We start from the raw sequence: 24,920 nt of genomic DNA on the forward strand, positions 1-24,920 counted from the left end.
ACATAAATGTCTTTTGTAATAATTTCTATAAAACTTTCATATTTTATATTGAAAAAATGAAAGAGGCATAAGTGGAATAATTTATGTATAAAAGCAGATTTACAGATTTCATAGCTGGGAAAGGGAAAGATTCGTTAAAGTATTATCTCGCATTAAGGGTTTTCTAAGAAGATTTTGGATTAGAATCAAGAGAGAGAATTTTCTTGCGAGAGCAGATACATCCACAAAAGCCCCTTTACTAAATTAAGCTAGAAAATCTCTACCGTAGTTACGTACGTACCGGCATACTTAAAAATCAACCGAGTCTGGACGAGGACCTGTATAATCTGCGAAAATCACAGATGTGCAATTTGCATGTCGTACGGGATAATTTTAGAACACACGGCGCACGGAAACGTAACACACGTTGCATACATTATTCATGGGCGAGCGAAACGCTTGGCTTTTAACCAGCTAATTTTTTAACATAATCTATGTATCTCGCACCAGAAATTATTAAACATTGTCGCATAATTAATTTCTGCGATTAAATCATGTTCCAAGGGATCGTATTAATCACGTCGCACAAATTTTATGTCAAATTTACGGATCGCGCGATTATTTATCGAATTACGCCAGAGTAGAATGTAATTAAAATTTATCCACGATATTATTTCGCGCTGTTTTATCGTTCGCAATTTATGATAATTCTCTACACTTGTGTAGAGCAACATCCGTTGCTGATTAAACGATTCAGTTTCGTAATCTCATTGCTATATTATTCACTGTGGAATATATTAAGAATATTAAATCCACCGATCTCTGAAAGAGCACCTCGAATGGGATAGAACGCTACTTCCACGCAATAATCTCTTCGGCTTAATACCAGCAATGTGTACCAAAGAGAATATACAGTCGAAACGAAGCTTAACTGCCAGACGCGCGCGCGAGAGACCACCGGAGATCAGAAGGTCACGATATTTCGTGGCTCAAGGATCGAGGGGGTGCTTATATAGAGGAGAAGTGCGGTAGCAATGGGGTGCATTTATATAAGGTCTGCCTCGAGCATCGTGTCGGCGAACAAGAGGGGTAAAAATAAGCCGGATGGGATATTATCGGGCTGATAGGAAGGTCGGTATTCTATTCGCGGTAAAAAAAGTATTTCTCCTCTTTGTTCGACGTTGTAACGTCATCGCAGAAGCCGCCTGTAGCAGCATTTTGTACGCATATTTTGTCAAAGATACATTGATGTAAAGATGCGCGAGTGTGTTGAATAGACGAAATAATTTTCGTTATATTTTTTGTGAAATACTATATTATAGTCCAGAACTTTTGACAAAAGAAATGTCAAATTAGCTACAACTACTTGTACGGAGCTATATTTTAGTCAAACTATTTTTCTAGTAATAAAATTATTGACATTTTTCTTTCAAGTTTTCGCTAAATTCTATTTCAAATATGCAGATATGTTAGGACAGAGAGAAAAAATGATGAGGCCAACAGTCTCTCAACTTGTTCCATTTTTTTGATACTTGAAGTAGCTCTTTAGAAATTCGTAGTAGCTCGCAGCACTTTTTAATGAGACTTACCCTTAGCAGCATAGATTTTAATAACGATCATCACATGGAATAAAAAGTCTTTTGACTGCTACCTTGATCAGACAAAGATGAGAAGAATATATCAATTCGCAAAAAGTACTATTAATTTTTTATCCTACATATATTTTTTAGGTGTCGATATTTATAATGCAAGAAAATATTTTCTGTGAAAATATACATAGAAATGTTAGTGGCATTTTTCAAATCGATATTATTTTCTTTTTAAAAAACAATTCTGAGATGAAAAAGACTAAGATTCTACTTTGGATATTTAAAGTATATGAAATAAGAAAGTAACGAAAATAAATAAAAAAAAAATAATTATTAATAAATAAAAATTAATAATAAATAAAATAATAGTTAATAAAAATATGTAAAATAAATGAAAATAAATAAAGAAATAACTAAAGAAAATAAATAACGAAAAAATTATTGACGTATTTAATATATTGTAATGTAATGTATTTATTATTTTAGATATCTCTTAGTTACACTCCGCTCGTAAAGAGAGTATGTATATAAAGAGACGTCCTTGTTATCGCTCGATACTATACCCGTTGTTTATTGGCTTTATTTAGAAAGTCGCACGAGCTCGAGATATTCACCAGTTGCTCCACATCTCCGAGCTACTGGTGAAGTGGCTCCTCGTTAGAAATTTACGTGGTTCTACATCCCTCTCTTTTTCTTTCTCTTTGTCTCGCGCTTTGTGTCTACTCTCCTGTGGAAAGCTCTCTTTTTAGCGGGTTCATCATATGGTATATATACACGAAGCTCTCAGTAAATACATAAATAGCAAACTTTTCACTTCGTTTCGAGTCAGAGACTCTGTCGTTACTCTTTGCCCTCTTTTTCTCGCTTTTTCTCTCTTTTTTTTTTTTTTTTTTTTTTTTTTTCGAAGAAAAAGGATCGTGATGATTCAGATTGCGGTGGCAAAAGAAAAAAAAAGAATTTGATGATAACAACTATTACGACGATTTCATGTTGCTTACGAAGAATTTTACAATGTATTGTTAACGTGAAGCTGGATCGCAAGCATCGAGATGGTGAGTGTTTTCATGATTGTAGTATTTGTATGGTAATGAAAATTATAACATGATAAAACCGTCAAAATTTTCTTCTCAAATATACAGAATGTTTTAGAATCTTTGTTTTTATATATAAACAATTACAAAATTAAAAGATAATTCTCTTTCTTTCTCTCTCTCTCTCTCTCTCTGTTTTTCAACCTTACAATTTTTTTATTTTAAAGACATATATAAATTATGCAAGAAAAAGTTTATTACTACGAGGTCCCTTCACTTTAATCGTTTAGTGAACGTCATTCTGTCAAGTGATGAGCATTATTCTGTCAAGTAGCTCGCGTCAAAATTTTACGATATATTTTTCTTTCAATCGTCCTCGTTATCATGAGAGCCGTTATTTTAGGGAACTTTTTCAATTAGTCGACGTCAGAAATGACGGCGGAGAAATAGGTAGCAGACGCGGTAAGAAAGCCTAACATAAATGGACACGTGCGTATCTTATTATCTAGACTGAGAGACACTTCCGGGACGTGAATCGATTTTATTATTACTAGATCGATAACCGGGGAAAAGAGGGCATACGTGACATGCGCGTAATCGAATCGAAACTGGTTTATCATATGGATCAAACGGAGCAGACTCGACGTGACGATCTATTGTAATCACGTCTCTACGAAGATTACTTTGTATCCAAAGATTAAGTTTAACGGATGCATATCTCGAATCGATTCTTTTTTCGAAAATCGATCACGTTTCGCAATCTGCTAAGCATGTTTTCTAAATGCGAATAGTTGTGCAAAATCATGATGCAAGAATATTCCTGGTTATTAAGTTCGCGATAGTGTATAAAATATTAATTGTATTAACATTATGTTAATCGATAATTAGATTTATATCATTACCTATAGTTTTTAGTAAATATTATATAAAACGACATTACATATTTTTAAATAGTAAAAATAAAAGAGACTTCTCAGAATAAATCACTTCATAAAAATGAATCAGTTTCGTGAAAGAGTAGATTTTCCTCCAAGGTCGGTAAAAGAATGCAGGCAGGGGGACAATGACGTTGCAAACTATAAATTACGAGATACGGGTGGGCGGTTAATTATAATGATTCTTAAAGCTTTCATTGCTAAGAGCGCACTGTACTCTAACGGCGACGGTAGATGTGTTTAAGATGTAATACTTTTTCGCCTTTGGCGTCGCCGGCGGCGCATTAAATCGCGTTTCAATGTGTTTTATTGCGTCGAATTAAAGGTTAGCGATTAATGTCGGGCTACGTGTACCGTGTTTTCATAGCGTAGCACGTTATCGCGCGGAGAATATGCGCATTCATAGCACACGTCAAATGAATTTCGCCGGACGTACGTCTGCACAAGAACGAAAGGGTTAATGAAGGCCTGAAAGAGGAATTTCGCAAGGCGGCTATAATTCATTTTCGAGGCAACGACGCACATTTTTTTTTATTTGTCTCATCCTTCTCATTTATAACACAATCTTGGCGCAATTATCGCTGTAGGTTTCTTGTCGTCACCCGCGCTTTTTCACAAAGCGATTTCGCGATTCGGTGCAGCATCCAATGCATTTCAAATGTTTCTCCGAGACGATTCTTCCCCTCGAAAAAATAAATTTGTAATTCTATAATAATTATTGAGATTAAAGCATTAATTAATTTGCATTACATGGTATTTAAACAATATTGACAGAATTATATATATAATACATGGATATTGTATATATACATTAAATATAGTAAGTAATAATATATATATATATATATATATATATATATATATATATATATATATATATTTAATTTATAATTATTAAAGTATTTATTTATTTATTTAATATACATATATATATATATAATATATTCTTATATCGAACACAAATTTCAATGACGTGATGCGTATTTAATTATACTCCCGAATAGTTAGATAGCTCGATTATAAATTAGGTATATTTGATGTGCTTTATATAAAATTATACATATTATAATTTGCAATGCATTGCAAGATTATAATAGTTATGTATTATTAATTACGAATATAGAAATAATATTATTTTTTATTTCTTTTATTATTATATTTAATAAATTCCAGTGAGAGACAGATTATATCATCTTCAACAAACATACGATCTTGAACTGCGTACCAAAAAAAAAAAAAAAAACAATCCAGAAAGATCCGCCGATATAATTGATCTCTCTGGATTCTCCGGGACAAAAAGTGAATGCGATTAGTAATCGATTTGTATCTTTCCTTTGGATGCAGCTATTCGCCGGGACCGCCTGTATGTTCAAGTCGCATAACAAGGTTTGTTCCTCTTTCTTTTTATCTTTTGCTAATGCCTTGGTGTCACTCTCTAATACATCAATGTTGCGTCCCGCTCGTGTGTCATAGCTGTTTGCTCTGCCTTTTTTATCTTCATATCCTTAAATCTTTTCATATCTCGCAAACATCTTGATTAACGTCTACAATGTTTGCACACAAAGGAATATACACGCGCTGGATTTGCGTTGCAAAGTGTAATACGAAGATTAATTCGAGCCTCCTTGCTTTGATATCTTTGCTGTTTCGTGAATTAAAGGACAAAATTAATTATTTGTTGCTTTTAAACTCACGATAAGACGACGCGAGAAGAACACGATAAAAGGACAAGAGACAAAACAAACGAAAGAGGTTTGAATCAGATGGAATTAAATCAGCAAAGATTTGTCTTGCAACCTGAATAATAACAATGATTTTATGCATCTCTTCAACATCTTACCAAGTGCAGCAGCTAATGTTTGGTGTTTTGCTATTTCTTGATCTCAAAAAAGATATATATAGTGTAATATTTATTTATTAATTGTACATTATACATTATATATTTTTAATTGTTTATATAATTGGCATGATTAATATTGAACGAATATCTGTGTCTGAAGTTCTTAAATTGATTCATCTCTGCAATATATTTATTGGAATTTCTTAAGAATCGAATTCCCTGTTCAATTAGTTCCGTTCAATTCCACATTGTTATACTCTTGCGTGTTTTCGTTGCGCATCATCGTTTCCTGAGGACTCGCGTGTCTCAATAATACAATTGCATCTTATCCCAGATGATGGGTTTGTCTTCCATCTTGTCTTCGCTTCGTATTTGTGTTGAGTTTCGTCGTAGAATCAATCGTAATTTCCTTTCCACGCACGTAGCTCTTTTCTTTGTCTGTGCACTTCGCCGTCGAGCGACGATTCGGTCGTGAAAGGTTTAATGGCCAACCGTGTTTATCTATCTAGGAATTGCATTACTATTGTTGTCGTCAATAAACGCGATGTGGACGAGCGATAAATAAATGCAAGCACTGCATTCGCACACGTAATCACAAAACATTTTGATATCTGTGTCATGTGTAGGCCGATATTACAATAAATACGATATCGGAGCTGCGTTGGCGGAATAATCATCAAAGTCAATAATAGATCTCTGACATATTAGAAATATATTAGTTTTTACTTGTAATTGATTTTTCTTCTCTCTCTGAATCAATAGTAAATTTTTTTAAAGAAACTTAACGCAAAAATTTGGCAACTTTCTTTTACTTCGTAACAAAAAGAATTTATCACTCCATTCACGTTTTCTTCTTCTCTAAAAATTTTATTTTCAAATTTGATTTGACAATTTTATTTGTAAATATACACATAATTCTTTTTACTTTTATTTCTTACACTGAAATTTTATTAATCTACATATTATAAGAGATTTGCTAATAAAAATTTCAAACATACAAGAATAGACGTTGATTTGTGGCTCGATCGATTACGTTTACAATGTAGGATCAATTATATTACCTAAAAATACTATTCGACAAAAAGGGTTACGGGTGACTTGTTCGAAAAAAATGTGATTACTAATTGGCACTGAATTGTTGATTGCTTGACGATGCTCTTCGAGACTGACTGATCGTTCCTCGCGTAATTGGACACATTGGTTTGCGCCGACCTGGTAATTGCATCTAACACGTTAACTGCAATTGCAGTCGCGCGCGGCTTGATCCTCTCTTCTTTAATTGGTCGGCCCAAAAATGAAGTTTTTTGCTACTGAATTTGTTCATGTTGCCTGTCATGTGTCCATGTCGGTAGAATGAGCAGCCGGTTAACGACATCGAATGCGATAGCTTTAATGAAGTCTGATGTAATTGATATAAATGGTTGCTTGGTCTTTATTTAGGATTTAATATTAATGATATATGAGAGATAACATTTATTAACGTTGTAATTTATCGGGACTTACAAAAGAATGTTTTGTGTGATCCGAAAATTAAAGAAGTTAATATTTTTCTTATTTAATATCCTTATAGAATATATATATATATATTTTTTTTTTATTTATTAGAAAAAATGATGTAATTTTTAAATAATATTTTAATATACTTTTATTATGATTATATATATATATATATTTTAATCTGCATATTTTTAAATGGACACACTTTTTATTTTGATGTTTTAATATTCTTCATTACAAGAATCTGCTATTATTAATCTTTAATTAATCATTTAGTCTCAAATAATAATTCAACATATAAATCGAATCGGTAATTTGATTGCAATGTATGCTTAATATCTTCGAAATAAAATTATCAAATTGAGCAACAATAAGGAAGAATCGCGATAAACGTGGAAAGAAAAATTTCGTTATGAGTTGTAGTTATCACATATAAAATTAATCAATATATAATTATTTGTTCACTCAGTTCCTTGTTATATACACTGCGTACATGTTTTGTATGCAAGATAAATGTTTATTTCAATCAAAATTACATATAATATTGAAAAGTGCATATAATTCAAAAAAATTCAGCGAGAAACAATTCAACTCATAAATTCTTCACAAAACTTCAACAATCCGAGAGTTAGTAGATTAGCACGTAACGCAATATATATCGAAATCGGGAGTGTTGTAAAACAAAATATCGCGCGAGTGTTTTGTAAATGCTTTTGAAGATGCATCAATGAAAGATTAGGAGAAAATGAGTAGGTCTGGAATAGCATCGGGCTTTCTGGGAGCAATCGATAACTTATTACGTATGAGATAATTTATTATTCGGAATTAATTTTTTTCTCGCATTATCGTATAGTATATTTCGTGCATTTGGATGTGTTTGAAGCAGGCGTCTCATCTCGTAGAAACTTATTAATTGTTAAGAGTTTTGGTTTTATTTTTAATAGTTCTAAAATTTTTGATAGAATTAAACGTATCGGTTATTTAAAAAAATATCCCGGGAAAAATCGAGATAAAACTGAGGCGCCAAGATCACGCTACGTCTCACTGTCCTTTGACGATTTTTTTAATATTCTTGCCAGATCTTAAGCGCTTGAAAGTGCTGCAATAGTTCTGTGCGTAACAATTATTAGAATATTACACAAATTAAATCGCCCAAGACGATAGACGTATAAGTATTAAAATAAGACGTTGGCCGATATGTAGTTCTCGGCTTTACGTAAAATTTCGTGTTATACAGCGTCTCGATCTAATTTATTTAATAAATATTCTAATAATTTTTATGCATACTGGAACAATGTTCAGAAAGTATAAGTGATTGCAGAATGATAAAAAAATAACGCGAAATCTTATTTAAAAGTGATTTAAAACTATCGAAATAGGATCAGTGTCTTATTTTGGTATTTCTACGTTTGGTGTTTCGGACTTTGTTTAATTAATGTTCTAATAATTTTTAGGCATAGACTTTTTTGTAGAACTATTAGTGAAATTATTATCGTTTGCATAAAAAATGCTTATCTTATGAAAGTTATTCAGTTTTTTTAGTACATTTAGAAATCTAACCCTTGAAGTTTAAAGAGCTCTTTGTTTTTCCTTCGTTTGAATGAAAAACATTAAAAAATGTATGTAATAAAAAATTTATTTAAGAGAAAGTTTTATTAAAAAAATTGGAAAATATTCTCTCTACTTGTAATTTTGAATAAAAATACCTGGAAAATCAGGGAATTTACCGGGAATTTTTTTACACAAGATTTTGAGTAGACACTCTGAATAAGAACACGCGTATGCTGGGAAAACGAAGAGAGAAAGAATTACTGACAATTAAAAAACAAAAAAAGAATGATCTACCGACTCTCGGATTTCGTGCCCTCCGTTTAACGAGCTTTAATTAGTGACGTCAGCCTGTCGTCAGGTCAATCTACGATATTCCAAGATAAACCGCCAGACACGCTCCAGTCGCTGTCCGGCTCTGTTCCAAATAACTCCGACCTCTGTCACGAGTCTCGTCTTTTGACGAAAGCCTAGTGCGAGCCTATAAGTGTCATTCAGAGGTTTACACGCGTTTTGGTTAATAGTTGGCATATCCCGTAGGCAATTTATCAATGCAGTTGATTATAGACGACGTTTGTAAATGTGCATTAGGTTATCGTTCGACGACATCGTGCGTAACGCGTTTAATTGGATGACGCGAATTCGTTAACCCGCGGCCACGACGATGGATGTCATCCGCGGTTACGTGAGTGTCTAGTTTTAGAATCAAATGAATGCATACGCATATTGTATATGACGAAACTTTCGCTATACGTTCTCGTTCTTGTTCGTGCGTTATATGTTTTCCGTTCCCAAAGGGATCAAGAAATTTGAGAAGGGAGCAAAGTCGAGATCTGAAATAACAAAATTGGAAAACTTTAACTGGAAAATTTCTCAGCGGAATTCAACAATTCTAATATATCAAAATACAATATTTGACAGTTTTTACGGATTTAAAGATATAAGATGTGAGAAATAAATTTGAAATATATAAATTTATACAATCGGATCTTCGAAGGGAGAAAAATGAAAATTTGAATTTAAAAAGAAAATAAAAAAAGGTTTAAGAATTTCGAAAAAGATATATTTGATTGAAGAATTTAAACGAAAATTTGAATACATATCTTTTTATCTTTGCTTACTGATATTTTTAAAGCTTTTCTTCCTACCATAAAATTTTTTACGACGTTTAGTTTTAGTTCAGTGTGCTACACAAAAAGTATAACACTTATATTAAAATAGAGTGAGTGATATAATATACAAACGCAGTTAAAGTGAGAACTTTTTTTTCTAAACACGTAACAAGAAAGAACGTTTGTTTAATATATTATTGCTCGTTTCGACGAGATGATTATCGGTGAATACAGGTGCCTTCAATTAAGAAGATTTAATGAATTTCCGACCGTACCGTTTTCATTGCTCTTTAAAGAACTGGTTTGTGCAAGTAGCTCCAGATGTTTATGCGGTACAGCTCGTTCCATTGGCATTACAATCACTTCAGTAAAGTTGGCGATTTATTCAGAATTTCTTACTTTACTTCCGTAAAGTTTCTAAAAGTCTAAAAAATTTTTAATATGTTAATTCGTTTAAAAAAGTTTTGGTGTGTGTGTGTGATTAAATGTAAAATATAAAAATCTAAAGTAATAAATTTATATTTTATTTTATTTTATTTTATTTACGTGAAAATTGATAACTTTTTTTATTCAATCAAGATTGGTTATCACTTTTTTCGATAAAAGTCTTTAAATTCTATTCAGAAAACTTTTAACAAAATATCAAATTTCTGAAGAAAAGTTTTATTCCATGATAATTTCTGAAGAAAGTTTTAATCCTTGAGAAACTCCTATCCTCTGAAAAGTTATCAGAACATTTTTTTTATTTCTGTTTTATTTTTTCGCGCGAGTGTACAAATTATATTTTAAAAGTGAGATTTAAACTTCACAGAGAGGTGTTACAATCAATTTAGCTCATCCTACATAAAAACATACACATCAAATTTGTTTCATCACATATAAATTAATATTTTAGAAGCAAACGAATTAGGAGAAGTTAAATTCATTTAAGTCGCCGTCATTAAGTAGTCGTATCAATTTATTTGCATAATCAACAGAATCAACAATTACCTAATTTCACATCAATCTTGTGTTTTACTTTATTATATCACGCACTTATTGCATCATTTTATAATCAGCTGAAATAATGATATCTTGTTTTAATCTTAAAATTCGCAATTAATACAATCGTCCTTAAATCCTCGACACAATATTTAGCTAAGTTTCACGCACTTCTTTTATCAGAATGAATCTTTTTGTTCTCATTAAACAAAACGATGTATTCTCGAATCAAGTCTTTCGTACGGTTGTTATTCTTCAAAATGCTCCTTTCTCACGATGATTCCAATTTAACGCTGGCGGACGGCCTCTTACTTTCAGTTGGGCGACGCAATGTTCGTTGAGCTGCCACGCGTCCGTTTGGACGGCGGAGCACGTGCTTTTCGGCAGCATTGGGGATACGAGACGCGACCGTTGGCACCACCGCCGCCGCTAATCGAAGAGGACGAGGCGGCCATCGAGCCGGAAACTGTCAGTCTCCGGGAGGCCAACACCGCTTCTCCAATAGGTAAGTACAGTATTAATCATAAGATGACCAAATGTCTCGCAATGGTTTCATTTTCATGCGAGCTGACATACCGCTTTGATATATTTCTCATCTTTTTTTGCTATCCGATCGAAATCACATTTTACGGTGGTAGCAGTTTCTGAGATATCTGCAATATACAATTTGACGTCGATTTTCCTCTGATAAATTTCTAGCATTTATCTTTCTTTGAAGAAAGAAAAATAACACAGAATGATAATAAATTTTCTAATTTTGCTAATAAACTTTGAAAAGAGCGTGATTTTATATAATTATCATTATGTATCATACACTTATCTCAACATTTTATATTTAAATATATCTCTCACAATCAGAATATTTTCTCAAAGATTTATATCAAATCTGTAATTGAAGAATAAAGCGTTTTGATAGTAAACTTGATATAATTATCTTTTGCTCTACTATTTTTTATTTTTAATAAAACTTTTATCTTTAAATGCAGATTTAAATTATTATTAGGTACGAATATTAGGTTTAAATGAAAGAGGCTGAGAATTTTAGGGAATAACGACGTGAGTTTACGTTTGAGTTGAACGTATCTAATATTATAGAGATAAGTATAGATATTATAGACAATTATGTATATGTATTTATTGAAAACCTCTATCTTTAATTTAATTATCTAATTAAAAGTTAGAAGTGTGATTATCGATTTAAATTAAATAAACAAGTTTTTTTTTCATTATCCAACAAAGATGCTATAAATACAATGTATTAAACTTTGATAAAACACGACGAATGTTGCAGTTACACATGACAAACACGAATAATTACACGTGAATAACAATTTGGAAAACAAGAGATAATTTTGTTAATTTTAATTACAATGGATTGTTAGTCTTTGAATTTATCTCATATTACGAGCTGGTATGTTTTCACCGTAACATCGCGAGCAGAACCATTTCGCTTTGTATCAGCGGAATCGCATTAGGTGTTTAACATCAGTTAACATTTTGTCTTTGGTATAATAGCGAAAGAATCGGTATTAATTGCGCTTTGTTGAAATTGTTGGTGGCATCGCTGCGACTGACAGACACCGCTCGACAGTGCGTCCTTAACGAGTCGACATTGTTCAAAAGGAATCAAGTGCACTTTTCCCCATTTCCCTCCCGGGAGTCGATTCACTTCGTTTTTGCAGCAACGCGAAAGGGCGACGTGGGGATAAAACCGCTATTACGCGGGAAATGAAACGGAACGTTTCTCGCACACAGCGTAATAAAGTTGCGAGTTTTAAACGTTATGAAAAACAAGCTTAGTTTTTTATTTTAAAATTATTAGTATTAATTTAGGAGGTTGTATTTAGAAGAAAAGGGATATATCTATGGATGAAATCTTGAGATTGAGTTGTCAGATAATTCTAGATAATTTCATGTTTTACTTACCATAATAGCAAGTTATACAAATTTTAATTGTAATTATAATTGCACTTTCACAGTAGATATATAAAAAATTAATTTTTTATAACTTTTTAATAAAGTAGGCATTTTTCTTTCTGTCTTCTTCTTGATGCAAGTAGATAAAACAGTTTCCTGTAACAATCTGCTATTTTATTGATTTCTATTGTTAGAGAATAAAATGTAATTTTTTTATAAAGTATTTTACATCTACGCGCGTTGCTTTGTCTTACATTAATTTTAATAAAAATTATTAATGTTCATTTCCGTCGATTGTATATCTAGCTTGAGTCTATCTCTTGGTTGTTTTCTACTTTACCGATATATTTAGTATCATCTGTGAAGAAGTGCATTTTCTGTGATCAGCTATAGGTATTTTAGTTTGTCTCATAGCTTCTAGATGGCGGAAATAGTAAGCAATTTGTTAACTAATAAAGATTTATAAAATTATGTGTGACAATATAAAGATGATATATATATATATATATATATATAATATATATATATATATATATATATATATATATATCTACTCTAATATAATTCTAATAAAATCTTTAAAATTTAATATAAATTTAATATATCATCCTAATATAATTTATTATATATTATATAATACATTAAATTTTAAAAATTCTTAGAATTATCTATTAAATTTCAAAGATCTAGTTCTAGTATTTAAAAGCTCAACAAGAAAAATTATTCGTTACAAGATTTACATTTTTTTAACCAAATTTTTTTTTAATTTCAATAATTTGGTATATTTTGAGTATGCGCACGCGTGTATGCGTGTATCATAGAGGAAAAAAATCATCTTGATTTTTTGGCATTATATTGTCAAAAAATGAAAAAAATCTTGACAGAATTTGAAAGATAACAAGAAGTTCGAATATCTTAAATCTTAAGGGTGGAATCTTTGTGAATTTTGTGAATCATGAAATATCTGCACAATGAAACTTTATTAAGAGCAGCAAGAAAGAAAAATGCTTGAGTGTTTCTCGCGAATAGATATAGCTGTGACCTAATTTCGGCATGATTTCTGAGCTAAAAAATTCTGTTTTTTCTTTGTACCATCTTTCTAAAGCCGTTGAACATTCTTCTCGGTTATTGCGCGTGAGAGTTGCATGATCTAGAAAATATTGTCATGACATAGAACGACGCTCTTTTAGCAGGAATGATTAGAAAAATATTGTTTTAGGGATAATATTAAATTTTCGTTACGGTTGAATATTGTGTAAGAAAAGTATCCTATTTTATACCGTCTGTATTAATTTGATTTGTTTATTCGATTTTTTTTTAAACGATTTTTTCACAATCTCGTACATTATCCTTTTTCTTTTGCAACATGGTATGCTTGCATGGAAAAACGAGTTCGCACGAATGCACAATGACGATGCAAGGATATAACGATGCCGACAACGTAGATTTTAATATACACTCGATGGCCTTCGATATCTTTATCACGTGCACACGTTGTTTGCGATGCAAAAACCTGAGAATTTTTAAAGAAGCAAAAATATCTAATTTGGAAGAAAATAGTATGCAAATCAAGGCAAAGTTTTCTTTATAAATAAATGCAGTTTAAAAAAAAAACTTATTCACACACAAAAGATACGTTTTATTAAATTACATGTTTGGATGTAATAGTAAAAATATCGAAATATTAAATGTGTGTAATTAAATATCAATTGTAATATTTTAATGCAAATTTGCATCCCGGCAAGCCTTTTTATTAGCATGCACGTCTTTTGTCAGTTTGTGCATTATATAAAATTCATATTTTCCACTAAAAAAATAAACACTTAAATTAAACGATTTTATAACGACAATTTATTCTCCGCGAGCATTGTGTGATCGCGGAAGTATAGAAAGCGAAGCCTTAGTTTGGTCGAGAGTTGAGAGCCGCTCGTTGAAAGCCTTCTCCCGTCGCGATCATCATCGCCGTAGTATTGTCTGAAGCACCGGAAATGCCCTCGCCGGAAGAACCATCCTGGTAGTCTGAACCATGCACGATGTCACACGGTCGGTGTCCCCTCCTGTCACCATGTGGGTCTTGGGCGCGTTCGTGCACGCATGAATGCTCGTGCGTTTCCACCCACGTAAATATACGCGCTCACGACACCTAGAGAACGCGATCCCGACATTACCGTTGCTGTCACGTTCGGTACACGCGACAGCATCGCGGAGGATTAAATAGGGAGCAAACATGAAAGAGACGAATGCTAATCGCGAAGGATCAAGGGAATGATTAGAATGAGAATGGTTGGAGTATATTTGTTTAGTAGGTGATATCTATAAATCTTTAAAGTTGTGATACGTGATGTATTTCTGTGAGAAAGTCTTTTGTGGGAAAAGATAAAACATGTGTATGCGTATATAGATACACAACAATGTATATTTATTTTAGGTATATTTCAGATTTTTATTCTTTTTATATAATTTTATAATTAAACATTGATTTTTAAGAAGTTTTACGTTTTACGTTTATTCTATTTATGTTTTGAATTTTAAGCATGTTTTAATGACATTAAATTATAGATCACTCGTATACATTTTACTTTGAAAAAACAAACTTTATTGTCTCTGCAATTTTTATTTTATTTTAGCTTTCTATATATTTTATAGATAACGCGTACATAATAAAATCAAATAAAATATATTTTTGGACAAAAGGCATTTAAGGAGATCAATGCAATACTGATCTAAAATCTATTTTCTTGCGAAATAAAAAATAATCTAAATTTAATTTTATAAATTTTTAAGATTTATACTAATTTAAAAATAAACATTCGATATTAAATATATTAAATTTTTCAATTTTTATAAAAGTTTTTCTCCTTTCTGTAAGATCAATTATTCAATTCGCTGAACTTATTCTATGATTGTGATTTCCGACATGATTTAAACACACGTACATATCTCGATTAATTATAGAATCGAACATCTTATGATGTGGCTTATCTCGTGTCTCGCGAACTTGACAGTAAAGACGATGGAAGATAGACGATCGTTTCCACGCGATTCATGATATCCTCGAGAAAAATCACGCTCGTGTCTGACGAGCGTGAACCGTTACTTGCCGTGGAGCTGCCATTAAAGTGTCTTCTCGTGAGTTAAACTCGCGATTCGCATGCACGAAGTGTACTGAACGTGACATATCCGATCGCGATTCCGATCGCGACGCCAACGAGAACAAATACGACAGAGAAGCCGCTTCTCTGAAGTATAATAATTTGTATCGTCGAGACAAAAGGATCATTGCGGTAACCAATAATAGATGTGATAGCTTGAATATTCTTGGTCGAGTGTAAAAAATAATGACTAGAAATTCTGTTTGGCTTAATGTATTTTTATGTCAAATATCTGCTTTTGAAGGATCAATAGATTACGCGTGTGTCCAACGAATTTATTCCTGTAAATTCAAGATTGAAATTTTTCTTAAAATATTATGAGTAATTTAAAATAATGTAGATAATTAATAAACAATTTAAATATAAATAATAATAATAAACATAATAAAGGTAGAAATTTAAAATTATATCAATAATAATAATTTGAATATAATTCAAATATAAATATAAATAAGAATAATACATAATTTAAATGTCTAAATAATAATAAATAATAATTTAAATATAAATAATAATAAATAATTTAGATATTGCAAAAGTATTGTAATTAATTAATATTCTAAATCCAGATTTTATAAACTCCAAAATTGAATTTTGTATCTCACTGACAATGAGACAAAGAAAGCAGGAAGTCATCGCGTTGTCTTTCAATGTGCGAAGCTATAAATAATTTATATAATTAGGATCACGCACGTTGACAAATTCATTCTGGTGGAAACGCATGCTTGTTAACGAATGCAAAATACTTTTTGCGTATAATACTTTAGATGCAGCGCAGAATTAAGATCGCATTGTTGTTTGCACTAGTTTACGCTTGCGACCCTAATCTCGCTCTATTGTCTTGCGAGGATTATTTTGCGCTCATAGTGGAAGTGGTTAATTGCACGTCGACGTGTATGGGAAAAGGCTAACAATTTCCACGTGTGATTTTGCGAACATCGCGTTATCTTGTTTGCAATCGCTTCGATTTAAGGAGAGAAAAAAATTGAGAATTCTTCGTCACTGTGTTGTTTTCTTTCGCGTTATTTCGTAACTATATATAGAATTATTCTTCCGAGTTACTCATCCTCGGAGTAAATGCTTGACTCATTTTCATAAATATTCATTAAAATTGGAATATTTTTATGTACGAATGCTTGTACAGATAGGTCAGACAAAAATTGGTTTTTATGAATGTTGGATTAAGATTAAGCAATTTACAAAATTTTAGGAACAAAAATATTTTTTCTCAAATTTTTTTTTTATAAGAAAAATACAAAGAAGGTATTTTGTTTTTAGAGTTTATTAAACAAATACTTGGAAATTTACTTAAATATTAAGTGGTTAAAAATCATTTTTTCAGTTCTAGACTTATGTTGTTGGACAAAGAATATTCAATATTATATTAAAAATTTTCATATATTAAATGTCTCGCGCACACACACACACACACACACATATACACAGTATCGTGACATTTTATTACGAAATATTGTTATTATTTTGCTGATTGTTCAATTAACAAAAAAAAGAAAAGTTTTTTGTAGATTTGTCACGACTATTTAACGACGCATTAATCCATTCGTTGATTTCGAAAAGACGCAGTTTCCGTGATGACCCAATACTTATCGTCACCGACAACCGCACATCCTCCGGCGATTACAAACCAAAGATCCAGGCAGGGACAGGCAGTCTACCTTGGATGGTTTGCGTGGTGTCTTCGCGTCGTCAACGATTGCGCGTGACTTTATTGTCGAGACAAATTGAACGGCATCCGGAAGTTTCTTTGTTTTGTTTTACATCGTATATAACGTCGCGAAAGTTTCCATCGACCAATTTGCATCATTTAATTGCTTATCATCGTATTTAATTGCATTTTTATAAGAGAAAATGTACACAGGAAATATTAATTCTTTTGCGACAAATTCGAAATTAATAAATATTAATTATCGTCGGTTCTCTCATTAGTTGCGTGTCGTAAGTCGTACATTTTATATTTTTATACGACGTGATTTCAATTAAATAAACAATTATATAAACTATAACTTTATACTCGAAATTCTATAAATCCGAAGCGAAAGTTTTTTTTTTTTTTTTTTAAATCTCACCGCGTTTCGAATTTTATGCTGAAATAGAATAGAAATTTATATTTGCTCTTAGAATGTACAATATATTTCCGCCGTACATTCCATTACGTTAATTAATAAAGCTCCACTTTTGGAAGAACTCTCTAAATTTTTTTCATTTACGATAAATAATATCGAATTGCTTTTTTTTGTAAAACTTTTCATTCTTTTTTTTTTCATGTATGAGATATTTTCATGAAATAAAAAAAAAAAAAAAAAAATATATATAAACGAATAGGAAAACTTTTTGATCAATCCAATAATTGAGATCAAATTGTGTTCAGGAGGACCTTTCAAATTTTTTTCTCTTTCGCGTATAACAGAATAGTATGGAATTGTCATGGATAAGTGAGTGATAATATAATCGTCTTCTTAATCTCGACCCTTGACTTGGCTCTATTCTTCGTCGTCGCACATTGCCCCTCCTTGTACTGCCGCTGATTTCAAACAAGCGGATTGGTGCGGCGGCTAATGCCCGTCGGAATCCTCCTCATCGAAAGAGTCCTCGGCGCCGGATGCGATAAAACGCCGGCTCGTCGTCGTACTCGTCGTCGTCCGCTCCTCCGACCCGGCACCGATATAAGTGCGTTCACGCCGTTCGTCGGACGGACGTTGCGAGAGCGCATCGCGGATAAAAGTCGGTGAAGTGTGCTAGGTCATTGCTTTTCAGCGACCGAGCCAAGCGAGCGGCTTCGTGGCAGTCGTTGTGGTACACGCATCCCAAACGGGCGACTTCTTTCCTTTTGCATTGTTCACCCAACTCGCGTCGCGATCTCTCTCCTCTCATTCATCGAAAGACTGTTGACTGAATGAGTCTCGTCTAGCGAGAACAATTTTCAGAAGAGCGAGTGCCAAGAAAAACATTTGTGTTGAGAAAAGTCAGATGGTGTGGTGTGGATCAGTTTTGCATCTTGTCACGTTTATAGTCTCTCGTATAGATATTTCATCCGAGAGAAAAACGTGCGTGCTTTAAGTGCTGGCATATATTTTTAGCACTCGACCGCGTGAGTAAAAAGCATGAAAATATCATCGCAAATTTATTGAGATTGGCCGATGATTCCGGTATATCCAGAGGGAGTGGTCGCGTTGTTTGCTGTTTGACGATGACGCGTGGATAAGAGGCGTGTTTAATTGAGGGAAAAGAGGTCGGGTGACCCGCTTGTTGGACCATTACTCCTGTGTACCGTACGAGAGTGTGGTCGTAAACGGAACGAAGACGTTCCGCGTTGAGCGCGACTATCATCTCGATTGCGTGATTGTCATCGTGACGTGAGGATGAGTCGTAAGAAGGTGTGGAACTCTATTATGCGACGAAAAAAGAAGAATCATTTGGATTTAAGCCCCAAAGATGATAGTCCTACTTCGGGCAACGTTTGTAAGTCAAAGGAAATCGTGCAATTTGTTTCTTTAGAAAAAAAAAACCTTTCTTAATCATTTTAATGAGCGCCATTTAAATGGACAGATATTTAATTGCATCGTCCTAATTTACACAGCTAAAAATTTATTAGATTATTTATGGAACTCGAGTACTCTTCTCTCTTAATATCAAATTATTAACCATTTGCGCAAATGAGCACTGAAGGTCGAATTTTCCTCTCTCTCTCTCTCTCTTTGTCTTTCTCATATTTTACCAAGATGTAGATAAGATACTGCAATTTCCGATTGTAATTGTATAGAGGAAGAAGTTGATATTAATATTCTAAATATAAAATGAAAAATTAGATATATAATTATATAAGAACTAGATTAAATGGATGTATTGAAAGATAAAATATCAGCATTATTATTATTTTAAATACAAAGGTTTTTTTTTTTTTTTTAAACAAACTCTTGGTTTCTTTATTTTGCTTTGGGATATAAATTCTTCGCTAGCTTTAACCGCTTTGTTAATATTATTCATGATTAACACACTTCTCGCACATTGTTTCAATAATAGCAATGTCGCTATACGAGTTATGCGGACGTCGGGAGAAGCTCAGGGTCTTTTTGCGGAAATGAAAACCACAACTTCACGTTTGCCTCACGTCATTAAATACCGAGAATGTGTGTACTGCATGCTTCACGTGACGTTACATTGTCCGTAAAATCATGTCGCATTGTCCAGATTTACCGCGACCGCGTTATCGCGTAAGATATATTATTCATCATCCGCACAAATTGTAATAAATATTTGTAAAAACGCTCCTCTCCAATATATTAGAAAAAACTTTTCTTTTTTTTCTCGTCATATCTGATTTTTTATCTCATATTTTCATCGCACAAATTGCTAAACACATTTCACGTTTAGATTTTTTTTATATAAGCTTTGTTTTATTTCCTTTTCTTTGCTTTATGTTGCGAAATTTTAGATTCGAGTTAAAGGAATTTCATGTTTTTTTATTGGGCGACGGAATCAATCGGATACTACGCACCTTTTTTTCTTTCCTGTAAAATTTTCATTTTTCATCCCTCGACGTTACATCAACCTGACGCCTTTCGCATTCGAGACTCCGCGATCGGTAGAGAAGTCGGGACTGGCAGCATCTGCTAAAACATCGAACGAAAGCGTATATAGCGAAGGAAAAATATGACTCGAAGCAACAGCTCGTGAAATGGAAAATAAGAAAGTAAAAAAAAATAACACAATTATAATGTAAAATAAATTCTTATTAGAAATTCGATAATTCGTTAAAGCTGGTACAAAATCGAAGTCAGAGCAAAATTAGGGGAAAATGCGTTATTGTCTTTTCACAAAAGCTGTAAATGTCTCGGAAAAATAAACAAAAGAAAGAGAGAGAAGCCAAAGAAATGGAAAAACAGCGTAATATATTGCAGATATGAAGTAACTGAAAATAAAAATACAAATAAAGAAGTGAAGCCAGTGGTGCGAATACGTAAGCGCGTAATTGTATTTCATCGATTGGATTGACATCCGTTATCGCCTCTTTTTATCCGGAATCACTGCTAATGCCGCCAAATCCCCTTCGAGCTCTTTCGCAATCTGTAAGTAAGACATGAATTATTTACGACACTTCTTTAAAGCGGATTTAAAATTCGAATCGTCCTGTTTTTATCATCCCTGTAAATGGGGAAGGGACGAATGGACGAATGGACGAATATAAAGAGGAAGAAAAGAGACCCGACTGCGTGTTGCCTCTCCGCTCGACGATTTTAATTGAAACGTCCGCACATTTAATTAAAAATCGCTGTCCGCTATGATTCCGACATGAAACTGGCTATCCAGCAGGACTCGATTCTTCACACGCGGTGAAATTGCATTTTTGTGATTCCACTTTCACAATAAAAAAAGAAAAAACCGTTATGATAAAGTAATGAGGATACATTGTAAATTGTTAGATCGGACTCGCCTGTTGCGCAAAAGAAGGTGATGCACGTAATGAAGTTAATTAAATACGAATGTATTACGTGGGATCCGATTTAATTAAAATTATAAATAAAAATGTTATATGAATATTCCATTTTTGATATTTTTATAATTTGAAATATGATCAGATAAGTAAGTATATGTATGTATATTTTTATATATCTCAGGTTACAATATGTATATTTAAAAAAATTATCACATCTCCATAAAATAGAAATTCGAGTCACATAATGTTGAAAAATCGTTACATATAAAACGATAATAGTTATAATTCATATCTAGAAAAAATATACGATTAATTAATTGAATTGAATATAATTAAAAATTTGAGTAATTAAGTAATAGGCGAACAAGCTATAGGTGTTGTTTCGGTTTATTATTATAATACATCAATTCGTCAAAAGTCGTCATAAAATAAAATTAAAAGAAAAAATGGAACATTTCGACAATAACTTTTGTCTCTTCAGCCATTACAAATTAATTGAAACTTACAATCATACAGACTTTCAAATTCTTAAACGCAATGTGATGCCAGAAGTGTTAATGTGGTTCGCAGATGTCATAGAGTTGTTGCGAGTCCTTTTATTCTGTTTCTTCTGAATCAATCAACCAGAATGCATAAACCTTCGTGGAATTTGGTGTCTGTCAAATTCTTTTTATCAAATTCATGTTACCCTGGAGCCTGGCGAACGAACTTAAAGTGAATATAATTATTTTTTAAGATCTTTCGAGCTATGAAAAAGAAACTACAATAAAATAATGGGAAAGAATGTTGCCTTTTAAAACAAGATAAACGATAGATTGCGCTGTTTGTTCGAAAAGGTCCATTTGTCGAGACTTATATAAAGAATACGAACATGTATATAATTTCCATGTACCGACATTCCGCGGTCATTAATAACGCAGCGCGAAGGAAACGGTTACACGGATTAATTGGCGGAACGAAATCGCAGCAAGGAGGTGCGGTTATGCAGATCGTTCTAAATATGAAACCGCGCGCGCATCGAATGGTCCATTTCAGCCTCTTTCTTTTTTATCCGAAGTACGAAATGAAGACGAGTGTCAGAACTACCGCCTTGAGGATTAACGCGGTTAATAATATCTCAAATGATATAATAATTCGCAAGAGGGAGTGGCATAGAACGACGCCGTCTCCTTTTGACGAGAAATTCCGAGTTCCGTGAATTTTTTTTTTTTTTTTTTTTAATAAATAGTTAATCGCCATTATCGCGCATCAGGTTGCTTCGGATTGTTCGGGATAAGGTTGACGTGGTGTAAAGGAGAGGAGGCAATTCGAGAGGCGCGTATGCGCGCTTTGTACGCAACCTGGTAACGCAAGCGAATGTGTAATGATGTAAGACGACTCCGCGCTCTCGTACTTTGGTTTCATGCGGTATAAACCATCTCCTCTAATTGCGACTATCGTCGTTTCGTTGTTTGAGAGAGATATATTTTCTCTCGCGATCGATTTAATGCATGATTTCATTCTATGCGGGATGGGGGGAGGGGAGGGAGACACGATAGATGCTAAATTTATTACATTTATCTTTTGCATCACATCTGATTTATAAAGGCCTTTGTGTGGTAGGTATCAGAGGATTTTATGCACGATGAATTTTCTCCGTGATCGTTAATTTATGGCTAATTGCCAATTTTATAACGTAATTTAATAATTTCTATGTAACGGTATTGTAACCTGGATTTTCTGATTAACTTAATTAAAGATTTTTTTCCATATATCTTTATTCAGAATTTGCATCAAATTAATAACAAGTCTTGTAATGTGACAAGTCTTGAAAAGTACAAAATTTTATTTATTTTTATTTTGAGTAATTTCAATTGAAATAAAGTATTTTTAAAGACAAATATTGAAGTACATGTTTATATATTGTATACATTTTATGTATATATATTTATTTACAAATATATATGTGCATATATATATATATATATATATTTAAGATTTTAAATTAAGTGAAATTTACCGCTGTATATATTTCAAATAGAGATTCTTTATTTTACCGAATCGAGTACAATGAAAGAGATTTGAAAGGCTTTAAACTGATTCACATTGCAAGAATTTAACGCAACGGTAACAAGCTCCGGATAAATTTCAAAACAGGAGCAGCACGCAAAACGAGCACGCAACAAAGGGTATAACAATAATCATCATCCGACCACGCGTTCCGATTGCCTTCTTTCGCGCTGTGAGATCGTATTCTACCATTATACATTAGATACATTAATAATTAGAAGCTTTACGAGGCGCATACCGTCAGCTGGGGAATGAGAGTAATGGTAGCTTTGTTTCGTCTCGAGGGTTCTTTCCTCTTCCGCCACCTCGTCCTTCGCGTTCTTCTCGCTGTCGTGAGATGCCTACCTATTTCCTCCTCCGCATCTTTTGCAATATCACGCATCTGCAACCTCCTTCTCCTGCTCCGAGAGATGGAATCTCGAGACGGGATGGGTGTGCAAACGCCAAAGGGCGAGAAAATGAGCAAAGGACGACAGGAGTATCTGCTTACGTGTTTCTTCGAATTTCCTACAGACAATACCAACCTACCTTTTGGTATTAGATTTTATGTAAAAGGAGATGATAGTTGTTGCAGAATTTTCGCGAAAAGACTTGCCTGTAAAATACCTGACTGTAAATACTGTTAATGCATTCAATGCATTATTAAAATATTAATTTTTGATAGTTTATGATTTTACTAGTTTATTTCATACTATCTACACAAATTATTTAAATTAACTTAAGTGTACATTAATTTATCATTAACATAATCTTACAAATATATATATTTGTGTGTATGTGTGTTTGAAATAATTGTAATCGGGAAATAAATATAATAAATAATATATATATATATATATATTTATCATTTATTTATTATATATATATATTTTTTTTTATTCGGAGTAATAAAAAATTTGAATTTATTTAACAATTCGCTGAGTCAATTTTGTTTTTGTTATTAAATTAAATCGGGCGCGTATTCGCTATAATGTTTTATGACTCGCAGAACAAAATACTTTCTTTTCCTCGGAACTGACACGCAATTAGAGTGCGGTACATATATAATTATACACCGCTTTAAAAATCGAGACAATTGTACTTTTACTCTCGCGTTTTTTGCGACAGCTCGTAAAAGCAGCATTATAATTATACGATGTAAATACTTATGCTCGACTCATCAGATACGTTCCACTTGGCAAATTCTTGAATACAGAGTATAATAAGTTAATAATACGATCTCGATGACAAGCCAAATACAAAAGTAAAATCGTAATGCAACTAATATTCATAAACTAATATTGATAATTTTTTTCCGTATCAAATTGGAATTTCTTCTTTTATTAAATAATTAATACTAAATTTGAAATATAATTTTATTAAAGTTCTTGTTATATATTACAGTATTTACACACACACACACACACAGAAAATTGTATATAATAAACGTATTATTTTTTTTTTTTTAATTGCGTAGGAGAGGGGTTGCATCGTTTTGACGTTGAAATATATTTTTAAAATTATATAACATAAATTTAATTATTGATAACATAGTAGTCAGATGAGAAATTAGTTGGGAACTCAGTTTCCCATCGCGGAATCATCATATTAAATAGTGGGCTAGATCCATCTAGCTCCTCCTACGTTGTCGTATGAGTCAATCTCCTTGTACGGCGAGGAGAGGTGCGTCCGCTTATTCCACGCCGGAAATGCAGCGTGGTTAGTGAGTCGATGGTCTTTCCTCATTGCAAGCCGCGCCTTGTTGCCTGTCTTTCGCGATTTGAATGTCTCGCTATTAACTATAGGGAAATATATTCAAGAAATTGAAAGACATTTATTTTTTGAATTATTATTTA

At 32.6% G+C, this 24,920-nt stretch overlaps 1 protein-coding gene across 12 annotated transcripts in view; it reads left to right on the forward strand.

The window, feature by feature from the left end:
• Raskol (Ras GTPase-activating protein raskol) overlaps window positions 1-24,920 on the forward strand; it is a 294,929-nt gene that overhangs the window by 134,855 nt on the left and 135,154 nt on the right. For 6 of the 12 annotated variants that reach the window (XM_072887913.1, XM_072887909.1, XM_072887911.1 and 3 more), the window contains exons 3-4: window positions 4,879-4,920; window positions 10,831-11,017. In XM_072887913.1, the coding sequence (XP_072744014.1) occupies window positions 4,879-4,920; window positions 10,831-11,017 (229 nt within the window). Of the gene's footprint in view, window positions 1-2,162; window positions 2,333-2,475; window positions 2,621-4,878; window positions 4,921-10,830; window positions 11,018-17,950; window positions 19,062-24,920 lie in introns of those variants that run through there. The other 6 variants (XM_072887916.1, XM_072887910.1, XM_072887918.1 and 3 more) reach the window with 5 other exon arrangements.

This window comes from Anoplolepis gracilipes, chromosome 3 (genome assembly GCF_047496725.1).
Source record: "Anoplolepis gracilipes chromosome 3, ASM4749672v1, whole genome shotgun sequence".
Taxonomy (NCBI): domain Eukaryota; kingdom Metazoa; phylum Arthropoda; class Insecta; order Hymenoptera; family Formicidae; genus Anoplolepis; species Anoplolepis gracilipes.